Source organism: Cucurbitaria berberidis, assembly GCF_010015615.1.
Source record: "Cucurbitaria berberidis CBS 394.84 unplaced genomic scaffold K460scaffold_3, whole genome shotgun sequence".
Classification (NCBI taxonomy): Eukaryota; Fungi; Ascomycota; class Dothideomycetes; order Pleosporales; family Cucurbitariaceae; genus Cucurbitaria; species Cucurbitaria berberidis.
This window is the reverse complement of record NW_024468937.1, coordinates 930,274-947,283: the sequence shown is the minus strand read 5'-3', so window position 1 is coordinate 947,283 and position 17,010 is coordinate 930,274. Positions and strand designations below refer to the sequence as shown.

General features: G+C 50.8%; 7 protein-coding genes across 7 annotated transcripts; 2 read left to right on the top strand and 5 right to left on the bottom strand.

Moving 5' to 3' along the window:
- Nucleotides 1-228: 228 nt before the first annotated feature.
- On the bottom strand, nt 229-2,451 carry K460DRAFT_336557 (HET-domain-containing protein). The gene is made up of 2 exons (XM_040930975.1): nt 2,055-2,451; nt 229-2,004 (listed from the first exon to the last, which is right to left on the bottom strand). The coding sequence occupies exons 1-2, from the start codon at nt 2,428-2,430 to the stop codon at nt 317-319; spliced, it is 2,064 nt and encodes a 687-aa protein (XP_040787381.1). The 5' UTR covers nt 2,431-2,451; the 3' UTR covers nt 229-316.
- Nucleotides 2,452-3,033: 582 nt separating this feature from the next.
- K460DRAFT_354694 (uncharacterized protein) lies at nt 3,034-4,706 on the bottom strand (the record flags this gene model as incomplete). The annotated part of the gene is made up of 2 exons (XM_040931807.1): nt 3,034-3,692; nt 3,746-4,706. 2 exons carry the CDS (start codon nt 4,704-4,706, stop codon nt 3,034-3,036), a joined length of 1,620 nt encoding a protein of 539 aa, XP_040787380.1.
- A 352-nt stretch (nt 4,707-5,058) lies between these two features.
- K460DRAFT_354693 (MFS general substrate transporter) lies at nt 5,059-6,780 on the bottom strand (the record flags this gene model as incomplete). Its single annotated transcript, XM_040931806.1, has 5 exons — nt 5,059-5,333; nt 5,385-5,826; nt 5,883-6,031; nt 6,084-6,339; nt 6,394-6,780. The coding sequence occupies 5 exons, from the start codon at nt 6,778-6,780 to the stop codon at nt 5,059-5,061; spliced, it is 1,509 nt and encodes a 502-aa protein (XP_040787379.1).
- Nucleotides 6,781-7,401: 621 nt separating this feature from the next.
- On the bottom strand, nt 7,402-9,249 carry K460DRAFT_365775 (Actin, gamma). The gene is made up of 7 exons (XM_040933247.1): nt 9,128-9,249; nt 8,987-9,017; nt 8,775-8,830; nt 8,644-8,674; nt 7,817-8,588; nt 7,535-7,766; nt 7,402-7,483 (listed from the first exon to the last, which is right to left on the bottom strand). Exons 1-6 carry the CDS (start codon nt 9,132-9,134, stop codon nt 7,536-7,538), a joined length of 1,128 nt encoding a protein of 375 aa, XP_040787378.1. The 5' UTR covers nt 9,135-9,249; the 3' UTR covers nt 7,402-7,483; nt 7,535.
- A 945-nt stretch (nt 9,250-10,194) lies between these two features.
- K460DRAFT_405093 (Hsp70 nucleotide exchange factor fes1) lies at nt 10,195-10,867 on the top strand (the record flags this gene model as incomplete). Its single annotated transcript, XM_040936799.1, has 2 exons — nt 10,195-10,578; nt 10,634-10,867. The coding sequence occupies 2 exons, from the start codon at nt 10,195-10,197 to the stop codon at nt 10,865-10,867; spliced, it is 618 nt and encodes a 205-aa protein (XP_040787377.1).
- A 225-nt stretch (nt 10,868-11,092) lies between these two features.
- On the bottom strand, nt 11,093-11,629 carry K460DRAFT_354690 (uncharacterized protein; the record flags this gene model as incomplete). Its single annotated transcript, XM_040931805.1, has 2 exons — nt 11,093-11,404; nt 11,462-11,629. The coding sequence occupies 2 exons, from the start codon at nt 11,627-11,629 to the stop codon at nt 11,093-11,095; spliced, it is 480 nt and encodes a 159-aa protein (XP_040787376.1).
- A 304-nt stretch (nt 11,630-11,933) lies between these two features.
- K460DRAFT_385566 (DEAH-box RNA helicase-like protein) lies at nt 11,934-15,950 on the top strand. The gene is made up of 2 exons (XM_040935544.1): nt 11,934-12,166; nt 12,242-15,950. Exons 1-2 carry the CDS (start codon nt 11,951-11,953, stop codon nt 15,755-15,757), a joined length of 3,732 nt encoding a protein of 1,243 aa, XP_040787375.1. The 5' UTR covers nt 11,934-11,950; the 3' UTR covers nt 15,758-15,950.
- The last annotated feature ends 1,060 nt before the right edge of the window (nt 15,951-17,010 follow it).

The window sequence follows — 17,010 nt, the reverse complement described above, 5'->3', positions numbered from 1 at the left end:
AACTTTTGTATTCTTCATTTGGTCGTGGGACAAGGCTAGTGTGCGTAAACGAAAGAAATCTCCCGGGGCATATAACAAGACGTAACGTAATACAGGAGCCTGCAGGACCACCCTTTTAAAAAATATTGAAAGATATTTATGCACAATTGATCTGCAAAGGTTTGTAGTACTAATCGCAACGGGGAGCACGAACATACACAGAGGAGCTCTTGCATTCGTTTTGATTAGGTCTTTGATCGCTGAATTCATTTAACGGGAAGATGTTCTCTCAACCTAAGTATTCATCTTAAAAATATCGCCTGTCTACCCATTATTCTTACGTTATCTTGACTAGTGCATTGCGTAGAATAGCGCACTCTTCTGAAAGTTCTTCAAGTCTCCTCTCACCCTCTCCCCTCGCATCTCGCAATATTCCAATCCTCTCAAATTCCGAATCTACTTCCACGCTATGCGATGCTTCACATGTTCGGTTGATCTTTCTCAACACTAAATACAGCAAATACTCACCATTGACATGAGCCGGAATCTTGGACAGGCCAATAAGTTTGAGGCAATATACCGTATCCCTATGATTTAACCGAGGCTTGTCTTGATTGAAATCATAGTCCTTATAAAGCATGCTGGAGTTCAGCGGGGTTCTTCCGTTTGGGGCGATTTTCCACGATCCTTGCGTTGCTGAGCAATCAAGAGTAGCCTCAATCAAGGTTCCAGAGAGCACAATGTATCCTGACAACAACTTCCGTGACAGATTGTCTCCCGTTGGTTCACAACTCGTTTCCACCACGGTCGCGTAGATATCTGTTCTTGAGTCTTGCTGTTTACGCTCTTCAAGATCTGTCTTGAGACCCTTCTCTAGCACAGTCATGAGGTAATAGCTAATCCCACTTCTGCCTTGCTCTTTCGGTATAATAGACGCCCAAGAGAATGTCGGTGCCCGCCACTCTTCACACCTACGCACACGATTTGGGGCTTCCACTGTCCAGACCAAATGGGTGATCAGATTCTCCTTCCACAAACCAGCGATGTACTCCCACCCAGTTGCGTCCTTCACGCTCTTCGCTATACCGGCAATGGCTGGAAAAATATCTCCCGGGTGAGAGAGTATCATACGCGAGTAGTCTTCCACAGCTGATTGCCATACACCAGCAACAGCGTGAGCACGGGAGTTTAGGAACTTCAATGAGGATTGATGGAAACCAGTTTTAGGCTTGAGCCACGAGGAGCGCGATGAGTATTCGTTACCAAGGGCCCCGCATTCGCATGACATCCCCTCCATACACTCCCATATCAGTTCATGCTCGCCAAAATGGAGGTAACGTGGACTCAATAGACGCTCCTGGAATACCCAGCCTCGCCGTAGCAACGGAAGATCTGCGGCCTTATGTGGTAATGGCTTCCGTTTCCGGATTACGTCAAGGCCTTCTGGCATGGCTGTACCAGAAAGACCATGATCAATATGTTTAGGGTCTGCGTTGCGGAAAAGTCCTTGCCGAGGACCTGATGAAGCTGACCCCGCGAACGTAATGACCGAATTTTGATAAATGTCCGCCATTTGGGCGGCCTGATCTTCCCAGTCCGCAGTATCGTCTTGGATTATACACAACGAATCTATCCACAAATATTGAATGCCAAACATTCTGGTAACAATGACAGCTTCTTGAAAGGTTTTTGGTAATGCTTCCCATTGAATTCCTTGCAGGTGAGACGTAAGGGTGTTTGGATTCAACGTCGTCTGCAATGGTTTTTCGCTACCCCAACAGTGACTTAGGCTAGCGTAGTATCCGTTCTCATTATTGTTCTGCAATAGTCGCACGTCCTGTGTCCCGGGGATGCTCACGTCAAGAACACGGAGTGGCAGCCTAGAGGGAGTAGCCATGGTCGGACAGAGTGTGTGATGTGTCTTGATACATTCTTTGAACCACTTTATAACAGCTTCAAAGCTCTCTTCCGAACCAGTGTAGCCTGAGATCGGCGTTGAAACTGGAATGATAGGATCATCATCCCCTTCCAAGCAATTAGCCATGTCTTGTACAATTCATGGATGATCCCCTTACTTTTTTTGACGAATAACTCCGACGAAGAACCTTGATGATCAAAGTACAATCCGGAATGTTGACCAAAGTTCAATCCAGAGCTTCTGAACTCCACGCTCAAATTATCTCCTCCGTATGTAATCTTTCTAGAGTTTGTGGAACTTTGAAAATCCAACACAGAATTAGCGAGGCTCGCATCAAGATTCTTCTTTCTGTTCTTCTCCACTTCATCATTGAATTCAACTGCATTGCATGCAGCATAACAGTATCGGCACCCACACTCGGACGACTTCACTAAAGACCCAGTTGGATTGGCCCACGGAGTATTCGGTTGGTCCTGCTTCTTTCTGAGATAGTCCTCAACCCCCTCGCAGATCGGCTTGGCAGGATTCGACATCTAAGGGGCCGATATTCAAGTAGACGTTGTCATTGTAATGAAGACGAACTTTGTACATTGGAGATATATCTCATCGTGGCTCAGCTGACTAGTAATGCAAGTAGGCGCTTGTGTCATATAAATATGAGGGGGTACATGGTTCACGATTGGCTACGCATGCGAGAGTGGGTACTAGATCAGCGAGGTGATGGAATGCGGCACAGTGCATTTGACCAATGTGAGAATATTAGACAATGCAGTTGACTCCCTCATATATTGTTCGATCAGCTGGTCCATAAATACATTTTTTCCGGAGATTACCAACCTCAGGCTGTCGACCCAATCATAAATGTGAGGTCTTTCTATCACAACAAGAAGTGGGTCGTTGTAGATCATTGAATTTTACTCTATTACCGCCATCTTATTATTTTATACCTTCGACATGCTGAATGTCTAGTTAATAGCAAGGTCCATGTCGTATGAAATGCATACAAGCCCTTTCATGAACCGAGGAATAAACTTTATCAAACCTATTGTATCTTGCCATGGAGACGATTCGCCTCACTCCGTGTGTCCTGTAAGATCATACCTCAGGGGAAGCATATCCTCATCTATAAGCGGCCGCTACGGACTCGGTGGATCGTTCTCAGTCAAGTCAATGTAGTTTCCAGCAGTTGAGGAGCGAGCGATCATCTTTTCCATACTTGCGTTGACCTGTTTGGCTTGCCTCAAAAGCTCGATCTCACTGAGGAAAGGCATTGAGCTCGCTGTTTGTTGCGATCGTTGACGCGTGTAAGAGGGTGGAATCGTTTGGAGCGGCACACGACGGCTAGGGTGACGAGTTGAGGGGCCTGGAAACCGTGAGATCGAAGCGGCTGAACGGGGAGGTGGACCCATGTTGTCCTTTGGAGAACTAAGAAATGGAGGATGGCTCGATAGCCCATTCGGCAGTGTTGGAGCAACGTTGGTGATGTGTGGAGCTGCAGCGGTCGCATTTCTAGTCAGTGGATTCGTGGGCTTGATGTTCTTCGATTTGAGGAATTGAAAAACATCTCGTGCGTTTAGGACAGTCTTGCACCGTTTCATGCCCACTACCATTCTCTTGCGGGCAATCGCACGGACATTGTCATCAATGCCCCGCCGTTGATATTCTCCTGCTGCTAGTACCTGCTGATCGCTAGGTTCTTTCTCCTGCCACTTGTGGTAAATAGCTGCAAAGGGCGCCTTCTCTTCTGCAAGCATGCGGGCCCATAGTTCAGCAAGTAGGCTGCTAAGTTCTTCTCCTTGAGCATAGTTAGTATTTCAAAAGTCCTCTTGTACTGAAAGAAGATCTTACCAGTGATACCTCGAGAGTTGTCCTTGTTCTTGTTTACATCGCCCTTGACCTGTTCCCGCTCCGCAAGTACAAAGAAGTAGTAAGCCCCATCGTTATGTGTGAAAGTCATCTCCTTGTGAGCTAAGGGCACGTCCTTGGTCTTTTTCTTAACTGGACTCGTGCCTGGCGAGCGTGGTATAATGTGCTTCGGAGCAATAGGATGCTTAGCCATCTGGGGAAGATTCTGTGTGGTCGAGCTGGGGAGCATATGCGCGGCTGTGGCTTGTGCTGCATGGCTCAACTCCACCAGTCGAGCTCCGGGAACTGCCCTAGCATTCGGAACCAAAGCTGTATTCAGGCCAGTTGGACTTTGATATAGCGTAGTCTTGTCTGCCCGTTTCCCACAATTTCGTATAATCTTTTGCCCCAGTTGCTCCACGCCCTCTCGAAGCATTCCCCAGTCCTGCAAAGAGATGACGAGAGTATCGGGCCTAGTTGATACATGACTATGGTGAACAGTGTCAAACGCTTTACGAAGCAGCAAAGCATGATCTTGAATAGACTCGGACCACTGGGTGTGTCCCAGCTGGGGAATTATCCGATAAGCTCTATGAGCAGACTGACCCTCAGGTCTCGATTTGGGCTGTTGCGCCATGGCAGCAAATCGGCCCCATTGTGTGTGAGCTACTGCGTTGATGATGTTCAAGATGCGGTGAACGTCTTGTGCGGCCGCCTTGTTGTTGATAGCAAGCTCTGGGGCGTCAGCGCTTTGTACAACTGCCTTTAACGCCTCTGTCGCCAACTGAAAGGTCGGGTGTGTGCCAATATTAGCAGAACGCCAGCGGTCAGCGACGCGATTCAGCACGATTTCGAGGATACTGCGAGCCCACTCTTCTCGGGTTTGTGCGTAAATGGCTACGTTTTTGGGGGTAAGGAAAGCAATGAGTTGTTCAACGGCGGGGTCCGGTTCGGTTGAGGCCATAGTGGTCGGGTAGTGAGTTTGTGCGGATACAGGTTCAGAGTGGACGACGGTTAGTGTAATATTCTCGAACAGGCTACTTGTAAAAGCTTGGGGGTGAAAGCACGGTTTAGTACGCTATGACGTAAAAGTCCCGACGCGTCGTAGCTCTTTCACCGGAGTAACGATGTTTGGGAGCCTAACTGCCTAGAGCATATTGGTAGTAGGTTTGTCTATATTGGGGAAGAGAGGGTATGTACGAGGTGACTAACCTCTCACTCTATATCTATGTCAGTGCCCGGCGCTCGTAGACAAGGGATCTTCAAAGTCTCGGTTCTTTCGATGGTGGTTTCGAACCTTCCTCGGGCTTCATAAGCTACGCGCCACCGTTCCGCTGCCGTGTAACCTCTCCCTTTGCCTTCGCGGGAAGTCGCCTCAACACGCCCAGCAAACCCAGCGCTAGACCAACATTGCACAGCCAGAACAGTTCGCCGCCTAGAATATGGTACTTGACACCGATGGCATAAAGACTTGTTGCTAAGGCCGGTGCAACGGCGCGTAACCCACTCTGAGCCGCAAGTGCGATGGCATTCAACGTACCCAACGTCTCGTGCGAGGGCGCGATATCATTGAGGGCGAGTTGCACACCCGCTATCATACATATTAGCATTGTATAGATGAATGTAGAGATTGGACACTCACTAAACGCCATGGCGACTCCACTTCCCAGCACCAAGGTCGGCGGACCGGTAGACCAAAACAAAGCTTTCTTTCCATGTGAAAGCATGACACTGAACATTGGATTCAGTGCGAAGAAGACGGGCCATACACATGCACACCACCAAAGGAGTCTTCCGGTGCCCACACGTCTGTGTAGAACAGGAAAAATGAAAAGCAGCCAAATTGCTTGAGAGGCTCCTGTTAACCCGGTGCAGGCGGCGATTAGCTCTGGTGTGAAACCAAGGCCACCGAGGCGAACGGGCGTATATTGGAAGACTGGGTAAACGGCCGTAAAGGTAAATGCTAAGAGCATAACGTAGTTGTAGACTAATAGAACAGGTGTCACCCCAGGGTATCTGATGAGTTGCCAGGCAGACATGGGAGGCCCGCTAGCCTTTTTGTTGCTATGATGGATATGCAGGGTCTACAATATGAGCATGGTCAGAGTACTGCCACTCTTATGCTATAAAGTAGACTTACCTCTTTGACGAACAGCAAGGTTGTAATAGCTGCAGATATAGCAACAGCAGAGGTGACCATGTTCGGCAAGGCATATGGGTAATCCTGGAAGAATTTGACCTTGCCAAAGGTTGAAGTAAACTTCTCAGCAGGCCTCTCGAGCAGACCACCTATAGACGTAGTATTAGCCCTAGAATGGATCAATGTATACAGAGTGCTTACCGAGCAGCGGCCCAAAAAGGAGACCTAGGTTCCCAGCGAAAGCAAAGTAGCTGAACGCCCTAGCCTGGGTATATTTCGTGCTGTTCTCACTGAGCATAGCCCGGACTGTCACGACGGTCCCAGCAAAGACGCCTGCGACACATCTGGCAAGAATCATCTGCCACAGAGACTGGCTTAGCCCAAATAGCGTTGTAGAGATAGCGATTCCGAAGAGCGAGATGACGAGGATAGGCTTCCTTCCCCATTTGTCAGAAGCCTTAGGCTGTCAGCTAACTCCCATTCATCGCATCAGGCAGACAAGTATACGCACCCTGCCCCAGAATATCATAACACACATCTGCGTCGCACTAAACAGACTCTCAATTAATCCCGAATAAAAGCCAACATCCTCTTTCTCGACGCCACCAACCTTCTCGATCATAAAGTTGATGTACGGAAAAATCGAGAAGAAAGCAATGGGTTCCACGACCCTCGTGTAACACAGTAGGAAGATCTGTGCCTTTGGTAGAGGTACTTGATCCGCGTCTCCTTGGTCGTTGTTTTGGCCGACTGCTTCCTCAGCGCTGCCATCAGCAGCTTCATGCGACGGGTCGGCAGGTCCCGCTAACAGTGCAGTTTCCACACTAGCAAGGAGTGGCGTCGTCTCATCGCTTGCCTTCACAGTCGGTCTGTCATGGTTACTAGGCGGCGTGGGCATCGTGTAGCTCTGCTATTTGGTTGTTGTTCAATGGGTGATCTGATGTTGGACTATACGCGCTGCTCTTTTCGGGGTTTGTACAAAGACGGACGTTCAAGGAGCAGACAGTTCTAGCTCTCTGAATTAGCGTTCATGTAGTCGCGCAGAGGCTCAAACAAATGTAACCTAGAGTGCACATGACGGGAACGAACGATGGTGGGGCAGATATAAGTAATGGGAGCGCGGTCGCTGTCAGCCTCTACGAGATGATGCAAGTGCTGATTCCCGCGCTAGTGGATCGACTATACCGTATTAGGGAGAAAGCTCTGCTGCCTTCAATCCGAAGGCAGCTTGAGGTACGTGAGCATGCGGATCATTATCGGATCTACCGAAGTCGCGAAGCGTGCGTATCTATGTGCTGCCTTGTAAACATGATCTCAATTACGAGATAGGAACGACCAAAATCACGTCATTAAAGATGAAAATGTGCAATTATAGGGAATGTGAAAAGTGTCCATAGGTTCTAAGCTACAATCTTAAGATCCGTACTACACCTCCAGTATGAGCTCAAGCTCCTCCATAACTCAACCACCCAACCTTTGGCTCGCTGCGCTATTTTGTGAACAACCGTGAACCGTGAAATCCCGGGGTAACAGATCGCCAATAAAATGATGCTTCCGCTACTAGGCTTGCCATGAAGTCGACAACCGCACGTAGGGATACGCTGGGAGAGGTCGTTAGTGGGCGGATCCCTCAAGTGTAGGAGATGCAGTACCTTAGAAGCACTTGCGGTGGACGATGGAAGGACCACTCTCGTCGTACTCCTGCTTTGAGATCCACATCTGCTGGAAGGTGGAGAGCGAGGCCAAAATGGAACCACCGATCCAGACGGAGTACTTGCGCTCGGGAGGAGCGATGATCTTGACCTTCATCGAGGATGGGGCGAGGGCGGTGATTTCCTTCTGCATACGGTCGGAGATACCAGGGTACATGGTAGTACCACCAGACTAATTCGCGTTAGCTCTTTTGTTGCTTGTCTCGAGTTCAGTTAACGCACCATAACAATATTGCCGTAGAGGTCTTTCCTGACATCAACATCGCACTTCATGATGGAGTTGAAAGTGGTGACGTGAATGCCACCGCTCTCAAGACCCAGCACGGAAGGCTGGAAGAGAGCCTCCGGAGCACGGAAACGCTCGTTGCCAATGGTGATGACCTGACCGTCAGGAAGCTCGTAGGACTTCTCCAAGCTGGAGGACTGGCTGGCAGTCTGGATCTCCTGCTCGAAGTCAAGGGCGACGTAGCAGAGCTTCTCCTTGATGTCACGGACGATTTCGCGCTCGGCAGTGGTGGAAAAGGTGTAACCGCGCTCAGCCAAGATCTTCATGAGGTAATCAGTCAGATCACGACCAGCCATGTCGACACGGGAAATGGCGTGGGGAAGCGCGAAACCCTCGTAGATGGGGACAACGTGAGTGACACCGTCACCGGAGTCGAGCACGATACCGGTAGTACGACCGGAAGCGTACAGAGAGAGAACGGCCTGGATAGAGACGTAGAAGGCAGGGGCGTTGAAGGTCTCGAAAACGATCTGTGTCATCTTCTCACGGTTGGACTTGGGATTGATGGGGGCCTCGGTGAGCAAAACGGGGTGCTCCTCGGGGGCAACACGCAGCTCGTTGTAGAAGGTGTGATGCCAGATCTTCTCCATATCGTCCCAGTTGGTAACGACACCGTGCTCAATGGGGTATCGCAGAGTCAGGATACCACGCTTCGACTGTGCCTCATCACCCACATAGGAGTCCTTCTGGCCCATACCAATCATGATACTGCCTTGTTGTCAGCTCGCGAATTACGTGGGAGGTATTATGAGGGTCATCGTACCCATGATGGCGCGGTCGGCCGACGATGGAGGCTGCAAATCTGTCAGAATGTGACTTTGACAGGCACTGGAGACCAAAGTCCAGCGCACTCGGTGCAGCAATGGCTGACGAGGTGGGGATGAGGGGACTTACGGAAGACTGCTCGGGGCGCATCATCACCGGCGAAACCGGCCTTGCACATACCCGAACTACCAATTGTCAGCTCATGTGCATGCTATGGTGGCGATACCTCGCGCGGTGCTATGGAGGCTTCCTCGCGGCCTTGTGAGGGCTTGGGCGCGGTCGATGCGGATAGCCCCTCCACAGCAAGGATGACGGGTGTTGGAATTCAGGGATCATCATACCCATTGTCGATAACGAGGGCAGCGACTTCCTCTACAGGCGGAAGGACAGACGTCAGCAGAGCTCATTGAGATATAGGGGCGCAAGTGAATAGGAGGCAGCGGGAGATGGAGATGGCCTGAATGTTGAGCTGGGCAGCTTACCTTCCATGTTGACTGATTAGGGTGAGATTAGAGGTAAAGTGTGGTGTTGCGGGTGGCTGGAGCGATTGAACGTCAGTATTCGATACTCCGAGATGTCGGTAGATTGGCAAGTTGAACAAGGGCGCGGATGTCGGGAAAGCTTACAGGATGCGTTGGTGGTGAGGTTAAGGTTGTTGTGCGAGAGGCAAAGGTTGGTGGGTGCCGCTTATTTAGCAGTGCACTGGCCTTGCCCAGATTTAGCGGGGTGAAGAAGGAGCGAAGAGGTTGGGTACAGCGAGACTTGTTAGGTGGCTTTGCAGCGCTTCACACGGCAAGTTCAGCGAGTGGCATTCGATCCAATTCAGTAGCAAGAAGTCGGCTCTTTTACGGGAATTATATAAATGCACCAGGCTGCCACTGGACTCCAGGCTTCTCTCTTTTCTATTTTGGTGGTGTGTACGCAAGCTCCCGCCACAGGGCGAGGAAGCTGCGGTCCACGCGTGGCATACCAGACCGCCAGGCAACGCTGTTTTCCACTTGGCACAGGGCCATCAGAGATACTCCACTAAGGTACTACGTGTTCCCTGACGGCGCATGCTTGAGGTAGACTGATGCAGGCAAGAAGCTGCGCGCGAGCTTTGCAATCCCCAGCCATCCGCTTGCTGCTCACCGCCAACTCAGATGTCAACATCCCCCGCCCGCCCTGCTGAGGCGAGTTCGAGCTGTCTGGATCCACCCACGTCACGTGTGAGGGGCAGAGCGCTGCACTTCCAATGTTGGACACCATCATGGTGCATCGTCTGCTCTTCTCTTAATAAGGCCATGTTTGATTGCAGACGATGGGCAATGTCTATTAATGGATATAATCCGTAAATCCAGCTCTGGATGTATTGGATGTGATAGCTGCTAGCCATGGAATGTCTGCGAACCTTCGAGTGCCGTCGGCCAACCAAATCGGCGTCATCTGGTTTGCGCGCGCCAAAATTTATTTCAGATGCCTACATAACCACGCACGAGCTGTTTCAATCCCACCACACACCAAATCTACTCTTGTACTACATCCTTTCATCCTACATACGCCCAACACCATGAACAATCCCAGCCTGAACGCAGCCTTAAAATGGGGCATCGAGAACTCCCAGGTCTCGCAGGGTATCGATGGCCCAAAGACGCAGCTTGACCACGAAGCCATCATGGCCTTGTTCGGAGGAAACATGAGATCAGATGCGGATTTCATGCGCGACAGCATGGAAGTCATTAAGAATGAGGAGGCGGTGTTGACGAACAGAGTCCAAGCCTTCCAGAACTTCGAGTCGCTCATCCAGAACCTCGACAACGCGAATAACATCGAGGCGCTGCACCTTTGGACAGACTTGGTGAAGCAATTGGATAGTAAATACGCCGATATGAGGGAGTATGCCGCATGGTCTTGCAGTACCGCTGTCCAGAATAATATCAAAACCCAAGAACGAGTAAGCAGCCCTTGAATCTGCAGTCGCTGGCATAGCCTTGCTAACAGAGTGACAGCTTTTGATTGTCGGCGCTATTCCCGTCCTCGTACGCCTAGCAATCACGGATGTCGAACGGAAAGTCCGGAAGAAAGCCATTAGCGCCCTCTCGTCCTGTGCCAGGAACTTCCAACCCGGCCTTGATGAAGTCATATCGCATATGCCAGCCGAGTTCAAGCCTAAAGAGAAGCTTGATGCCAACGATATGGCCTCTGTGGATGTCCTGATCAGCAAGCTACGTGGAAGCATATAATCGACTTTGGTACGCATTGGGTCGGCGTTAGGGTACTACAATTGGGTTAGCATTACAACGGCGCACTGGTAACGAATGATCAGTGAAGGGGGAAAGGAAAGAGAGGGATAAGCGTACCATGAAACAGAACTTTCAATCTCTGGGCTTGATTTTTGCACCGTTTTCATCTAAGCGGTATGTAGCGCTAGATTTCCAGAGTACAGGTCACAATCCATACGCGACGTTTCATATCACTTGCAACAGCACTCCAACAAGCTCGCCGAATTCCTCTCTTCCAACCATATTCTTGTCTAGTCCCAGGCCAATCACCACCATCCTTGTCTCCCTCTCGTCGCGCGTCTTGATGGCACTGGCGACTTGTGTCGCAATAGTCTGACCGAGAACATCGAGCTCTGGTATCGTACCACCCAGTATTGTTGTGGCCGTGAGGTGGTGCATAGGAAGAAGGTCAGATGTGGGGTCTTCGTCATCGCGGTCGAGGTAGGGATTGTAGTTCATAGAGGCATCTGTCGTAGCGATGTCGAGGGGAACATGCACCTAGACGCAGATCAATCAATGTCAACTCCTATGAAGCTATAAGAGGGAAACACGTACCCAATGTGCTAATCGTCCATTTTGTGTGACAGTGATGAGTATCTTATCCGTGAAGTTGACAACAGTTGCTGTCGTCTCTATGCCTTTGATCGTGGACGAGGCGACCTTCGTACGTGCTGGATATGGTGCAGCTGTCACGCTGTACTCATCTGGTGTAGCAGTTGCCATGATGCTAAGCGCGTGTATCTGCCCGTGTTGAGTGGGTGCGGAAGCTGTCTGTGTGTAGTGTGATGTAGGGAGCAGAAAATTTCAGTCGCGAGCTAGAAAAATTGATGTATGCTTGGAAATCTCCACGGTTACTGTCAGGCTGAGGTCCGCGCAGCTCAAATGTAGAGACGGGTGGTGTTTATCAAGCATGGACAAAGAGTGTCCACAGTCGAATTGAGGCCGCGGGAGTGGATGCGTCACTAGCGCGTTCTAAGATACATGGATATCGATCCCCACCAAAATTTCCAGCACTCCAGCTCCGAGTTGCAAAACCAGCTCAACATGCCGCCGAAGTTCGTCCCTCGACAGCGCAAACACAAGGTGATAGCGCGACGAAAGCAATCACAGAGCAACGATGTCGACGCCAACACAGCAGAAATTCTTCCCGAGGAGGAACGTATTCGAGCGGACAAGAAGAATGCGCTGAAGGCGGACTTGCTGCGAGAAACGCAGGGCAAAATAAGCGGGAAGAAGAAGAAGCGACTCGATAAATATGTTGTAAGTATTGGCTCAAACTGAAGGACTTCACAATCCTCATGCGACCAACCACCTTCAGGACTGACCTTCATCCAGGATACCAAGCTCAAGCAAGAGGAGAACCGTGAGCTGCTGAAGAAGCTCGCTTCGCAAAAGGTCGACACTAGCTTGTTCCAGAGCTCCAAGAAACTAGGAAGCGGAGCAGGTTCCAAGAGGGAAATCCTGAGGAGAGCGCTGGCCGAAAGCAGAGCTGGGATAGATATTGAAAAGAACGAAGGCCTCCTGCTGGAGGAACGCGATCTACATGAGCCGGCATCCGAAAGCGACGATGCACCAACCACCGGTACGCAGTCGGTGCCAAAACCGAATCCCACCTCGAAACCCACGTCCCGCATACGAGATCGATCATCCCCAGAATCTTCGCAGCAAGCCGATACTACAGCGCCGATACCTGAGCCCTCTGCGACATCGTTACCGGCTACTGGGCTGTTTGGAACTGGACTGAAGCGGCCGTTAGAAGTGGATGAGTCTGGTAAACCTGTCATACAAGTACGAAAACGTAGAAAGGCAGCATCTAAGCCGGTCGTGATCGAGCAAGAGGTGCAATGGGAAGGCTTCAGTGCAGGCGAGGAAGACGAGGAGTCAGAAGAAGAGAACATCGAAGGATCTGAGTCTTCCAGCGCAGAGTCAAGAGGATCTGACCCTGGTTCTGATGAGGAAGATATATCGGCATCCGACCCTGGAGACTCAGAGGGCTCGGAAGAGGAGGGCTTAGAGGACGAGAGCGACGACGAGAGCGAGACCAGTTTCGATGAAGATGCTAAGGTGGCGAAAAAGGAAAGAACGTCAGCTTTCAAAGCTTGGGCAACGCAGCAAAGAAACGATGCAATAGGATTCGTTCCAACTAATAATCTCTCACAGGCGGTAGCACCGAAGCCCGCAAACTTCAAGCCTCGAGCGCCTGAGCAGGATCCGCTACCACCAGAGCTGGAAACGAATACTGCCACCGATGCAACAAGAAAGGCATTCAGCGTCAACGTCGATCGTTCGCCCGAGATACAAGAGTCAAGATTACAGCTTCCAATTGTAGCCGAGGAACAAAAGATCATGGAGGCGATACACAATAATGACGTGGTAGTCGTCTGGGGAGCTACAGGTAGCGGCAAAACCACACAAGTACCGCAGTTCCTCTACGAGGCAGGATACGGTGCAGCAGACGGACCCACACCTGGTATGATTGGAGTCACCCAACCGCGACGTGTGGCTGCAGTCAGCATGTCTAAACGTGTTGGAGACGAGCTTGGCGATCAAAGCACCAAGGTGGCCTACCAGATACGCTTCGACACATCTACGAGTGCCAAAACCGCCATCAAATTTATGACAGACGGAGTGCTCTTACGAGAGATCACTCAAGACTTCGTACTAACCAAGTACTCTGCGATCGTCATCGATGAGGCCCACGAGCGCAGTGTGAACACGGACATTTTGATTGGCATGTTGAGCCGAATCGTAGACCTTCGAGCGCAAATGACCAAGGAGGATCCGAAGGTTAAGCCTCTTAAACTGATCATTATGTCTGCAACCCTACGCATATCGGATTTCACGGAGAACAAGCAGCTATTTAGGAGTGAGCCTCCGCCATTGATCAAGGCAGAAGGCCGACAATACACCGTCACAAACCACTTCGCTCGACGCACTCAGCGGGACTACGCTGAGGAAATGTACCGCAAAGTGTGCAGAGGACACCGCAAATTGCCGAAGGGTGGTATGCTTATATTTCTCACTGGCCAAAACGAGATCTCACATCTGGCGAAACAGTTGAAGCAGGCCTTCTCCTCAACACAGGGCCAAGAAGCAAAGGCTGGGAAGGTCTTGATCTCCCCAGCTGACACACCGTTGGAAACAGAAGACATCGAGCTAGGGTCTAGTGCGAACAACTTCGAAGACGAAGATGGATCGGACTCTGAAGACTCAATCATAATGGGACTCGACAACGAAGATGACAAGGAGTTCGAAATTGAAGACGAGAAACCAGAGGAAACTGTCATGAATGTGCACGTGCTACCTCTCTACTCTCAGCTACCGACAAACCAGCAATTACGCGTATTCGACCCCCCACCGGATGGCTCTCGCCTCATCGTTCTCGCGACGAACGTCGCAGAGACTAGTTTAACCATCCCCGGTATCCGATACGTCTTTGACTGTGGAAGAGCGAAGGAAAAGAAATACGATCTCGTGACTGGCGTGCAGAGCTTCGAAGTCGGCTGGATTAGCAAAGCGAGCGCCAATCAGAGGTCCGGTCGTGCGGGTCGCACTGGGCCTGGTCATTGCTATCGCCTGTACTCTTCTGCTGTCTTCGAGCGGGATTTCGAGGAGTATGCCGCTCCAGAGATCTCGCGGACCCCACTAGAGGGCGTGGTGTTGCAGTTGAAGAGTATGGGTGCTCCGGTTGTCAACTTCCCGTTTCCAACCCCACCCGACCGGGAGAGTCTACGGAGAGCTGAGAATCTGCTCTCATATCTGGGCGCGTTATCTCCAGATGGAAATGTCACGAAGCTTGGTCATGAGCTATCACTATACCCTCTTAATCCCCGGTTCGCTCGCATGGTGGCCATGGGTGTTGCGCAGAGTTTGACTGCTCAGACTATCGCCCTAGTAGCCGCACTCTCTGTACCAGAACTCATCATCCCAGAGAACAAGCTTGGGTTACGAGAGCCACCGAAGAATCCTGACCCAGAAGCTATCCGCACCGAGCAAGACAATGTCGAAGCCGAAGAGCGCTCCTACCTCCGAAAAGCCTACAACGCCGCACAAGCAAAGTTAGGCGTCAACGCAAAGCAGAGTGACTGCATTAAATTCAGCAATGCTGTCTGTGCTTACGCCTACGAGCCAGACTCGCAGCGCTTCTGCGAAGACATGTTCCTCAATGCCAAAGCCATGAACGAAGCTAGCCAGCTCCGTCAACAGCTCACCAATATCGTCCGCGCACATCGACCAACCGCTATCGGATCGTACAACGCAAAGCTACCTGCGCCGTCGGAGCGGAACCTCAACCTCCTCACGCAGATCTGCGCAGCAGGGTTCATCGACCAGATCGCAATGCGTGCAGATCTCGCACCCGTACCACCCGAGCTTTCAAGGAAACCGAAGACAGCCATCGACGTCCCATATGTCACATTATTCTCCTCGAACACAGCGCGCTCAGACGATCCAAACGAGAACTATGTCTTCCTGCACCCTTCCTCGCTCCTCGCACGTACTCCGCCCGCGAAACTTCCTGGTTACATCGTCTATAGCCACCTACAGCGTGCAACTTCGTCGACTATCAACGGTACCAGGACACCGAAAACGCGTATGCATCCCTTAACGCCTGTGACAAGACCACAGATCATCAACATCGCTTTGAATACGCCGCTCCTGCAGCCAAGTAAGCCCAAGGGCAAAATTGCAGAACTGCCACGCCAGAGCGGAGTGCCTGACAAGCGCGAGTGCGAGGTGGAATTGAGCCTCATGGGCGAGAAAGGTAGCCAAGGTTGGGGGCTGGGTGTGAGGCGAGTACTGCAACGAAAGGAAGCTAGTGGGAGGTGGGTTATTGAAAAGATTCTCGGGTAGATCTAGTGCTTGATGGCTTCGTGCCTCTTTGTAGTTTCAGGTTTGGAAATAGAGAAGGGTTGTGGGAGTCTAACGTCGAGCGTCTGTGGTGTAGAGCTCGGGCGGGAAAATATGTTGAATTGAAAGATACCCTATTCTCCGAGATCTATGTATTGCCATTTCGTTCTTCTTTTGTCCCATCTCAAATTTCAAGTGACACATAAAGCCTAGAGCACTACGTAATGTAGAATCATCAACCTTGGAATGAGCAGTAGCTTCCAAAACGCTAGGAACCCATCGGCGTCATGACCTACCACCTTGCCTCCTCTCATTGCTCACTTCGCTACACTCACTCTGGCTACCCCTACAGCATGTTCGTATTACCTATACTGACCGCAGAGTCCCAAAGGAAGGATGGAAAGAAAACAAATGCACCTAAGGCCTATACATACGTCAGGCTAAGCTCTAAGCTGCTCAATCGAAGCGAAAAAGTACACGAGACATGCTCGCTACTTTTATAAGATCATGATGAAGTTTCCATCGTCGATTACGCAAATGCAGATATATAGAATTTTGGTTGCCAGCCGTTAGCCGCCGAGATGCCGACAAGCTTTCGTTCCCCGCGTGGGAAGCGAATTTGACCCATACGGCTCGCAACGCTAGCCCCTGTACCCCATATTTCCCCATGATCACTGACTCAATTTCCATCGAATTGTGTCTCAAATTACTAATTACAGTCTACTATTGCCCGTCGGCTCTATGAAGCCGCGCGCATGCGAAGTACCGTCAACGCCTCTTCTCGCGTGCGAACAAACATCGCGGACAAAGGTATCCTGGATCTATCGACGATAACAGCTCGAATCAGATCGACATCGTGTTCGAAAGCTTACCTGCAGGCCTACCCTGTCACAAATTAATATCCAGCGTCGCCCTACTCAGACAGGGAATGTATGGGCTTGGAAGAATTCCTTCCCTCTGTCCAGATATCTAGAAAATTAGGCTGAACCACCCTACGCTCCGAGATATGGTAGCCTGAATGACTCCAAGGCAGTATAAAGTGTAACTTGGCGACTGCGCAAGTGTCTGAAGATAGTCAGCCCTCACTTCCCCACATCCAAAGTGCACAAGGTGCCAAGTCATCTCCGCCACGCTGTGGGGTCAACCCCTGCCGGAGTACTTGGCCATGTTGGTTCGGCAGATGGGTAAATGCGCTGGATTCATCCACGCCTGCTCCATGTATAAGGGACCCATGCGTCGAAACGGACCGTTCCTGC

Coding starts and splice junctions, on each gene's coding strand:
- K460DRAFT_385566 (XM_040935544.1), top strand. CDS start 11,951: ATGCCGCCGAAGTTCGTCCCTCGACAGCGCAAACACAAGGTGATAGCG. Junction 12,167..12,241: donor AGCGACTCGATAAATATGTT/GTAAGTATTGGC, acceptor ACCTTCATCCAG/GATACCAAGCTCAAGCAAGA.
- K460DRAFT_336557 (XM_040930975.1), bottom strand. CDS start 2,430: ATGTCGAATCCTGCCAAGCCGATCTGCGAGGGGGTTGAGGACTATCTC. Junction 2,005..2,054: donor GGAGTTATTCGTCAAAAAAA/GTAAGGGGATCA, acceptor ATTGCTTGGAAG/GGGATGATGATCCTATCATT.
- K460DRAFT_365775 (XM_040933247.1), bottom strand. Junction 8,675..8,774: donor TGCGCCCCGAGCAGTCTTCC/GTAAGTCCCCTC, acceptor ACAGATTTGCAG/CCTCCATCGTCGGCCGACCG. Junction 7,767..7,816: donor TCTACGGCAATATTGTTATG/GTGCGTTAACTG, acceptor AACGCGAATTAG/TCTGGTGGTACTACCATGTA.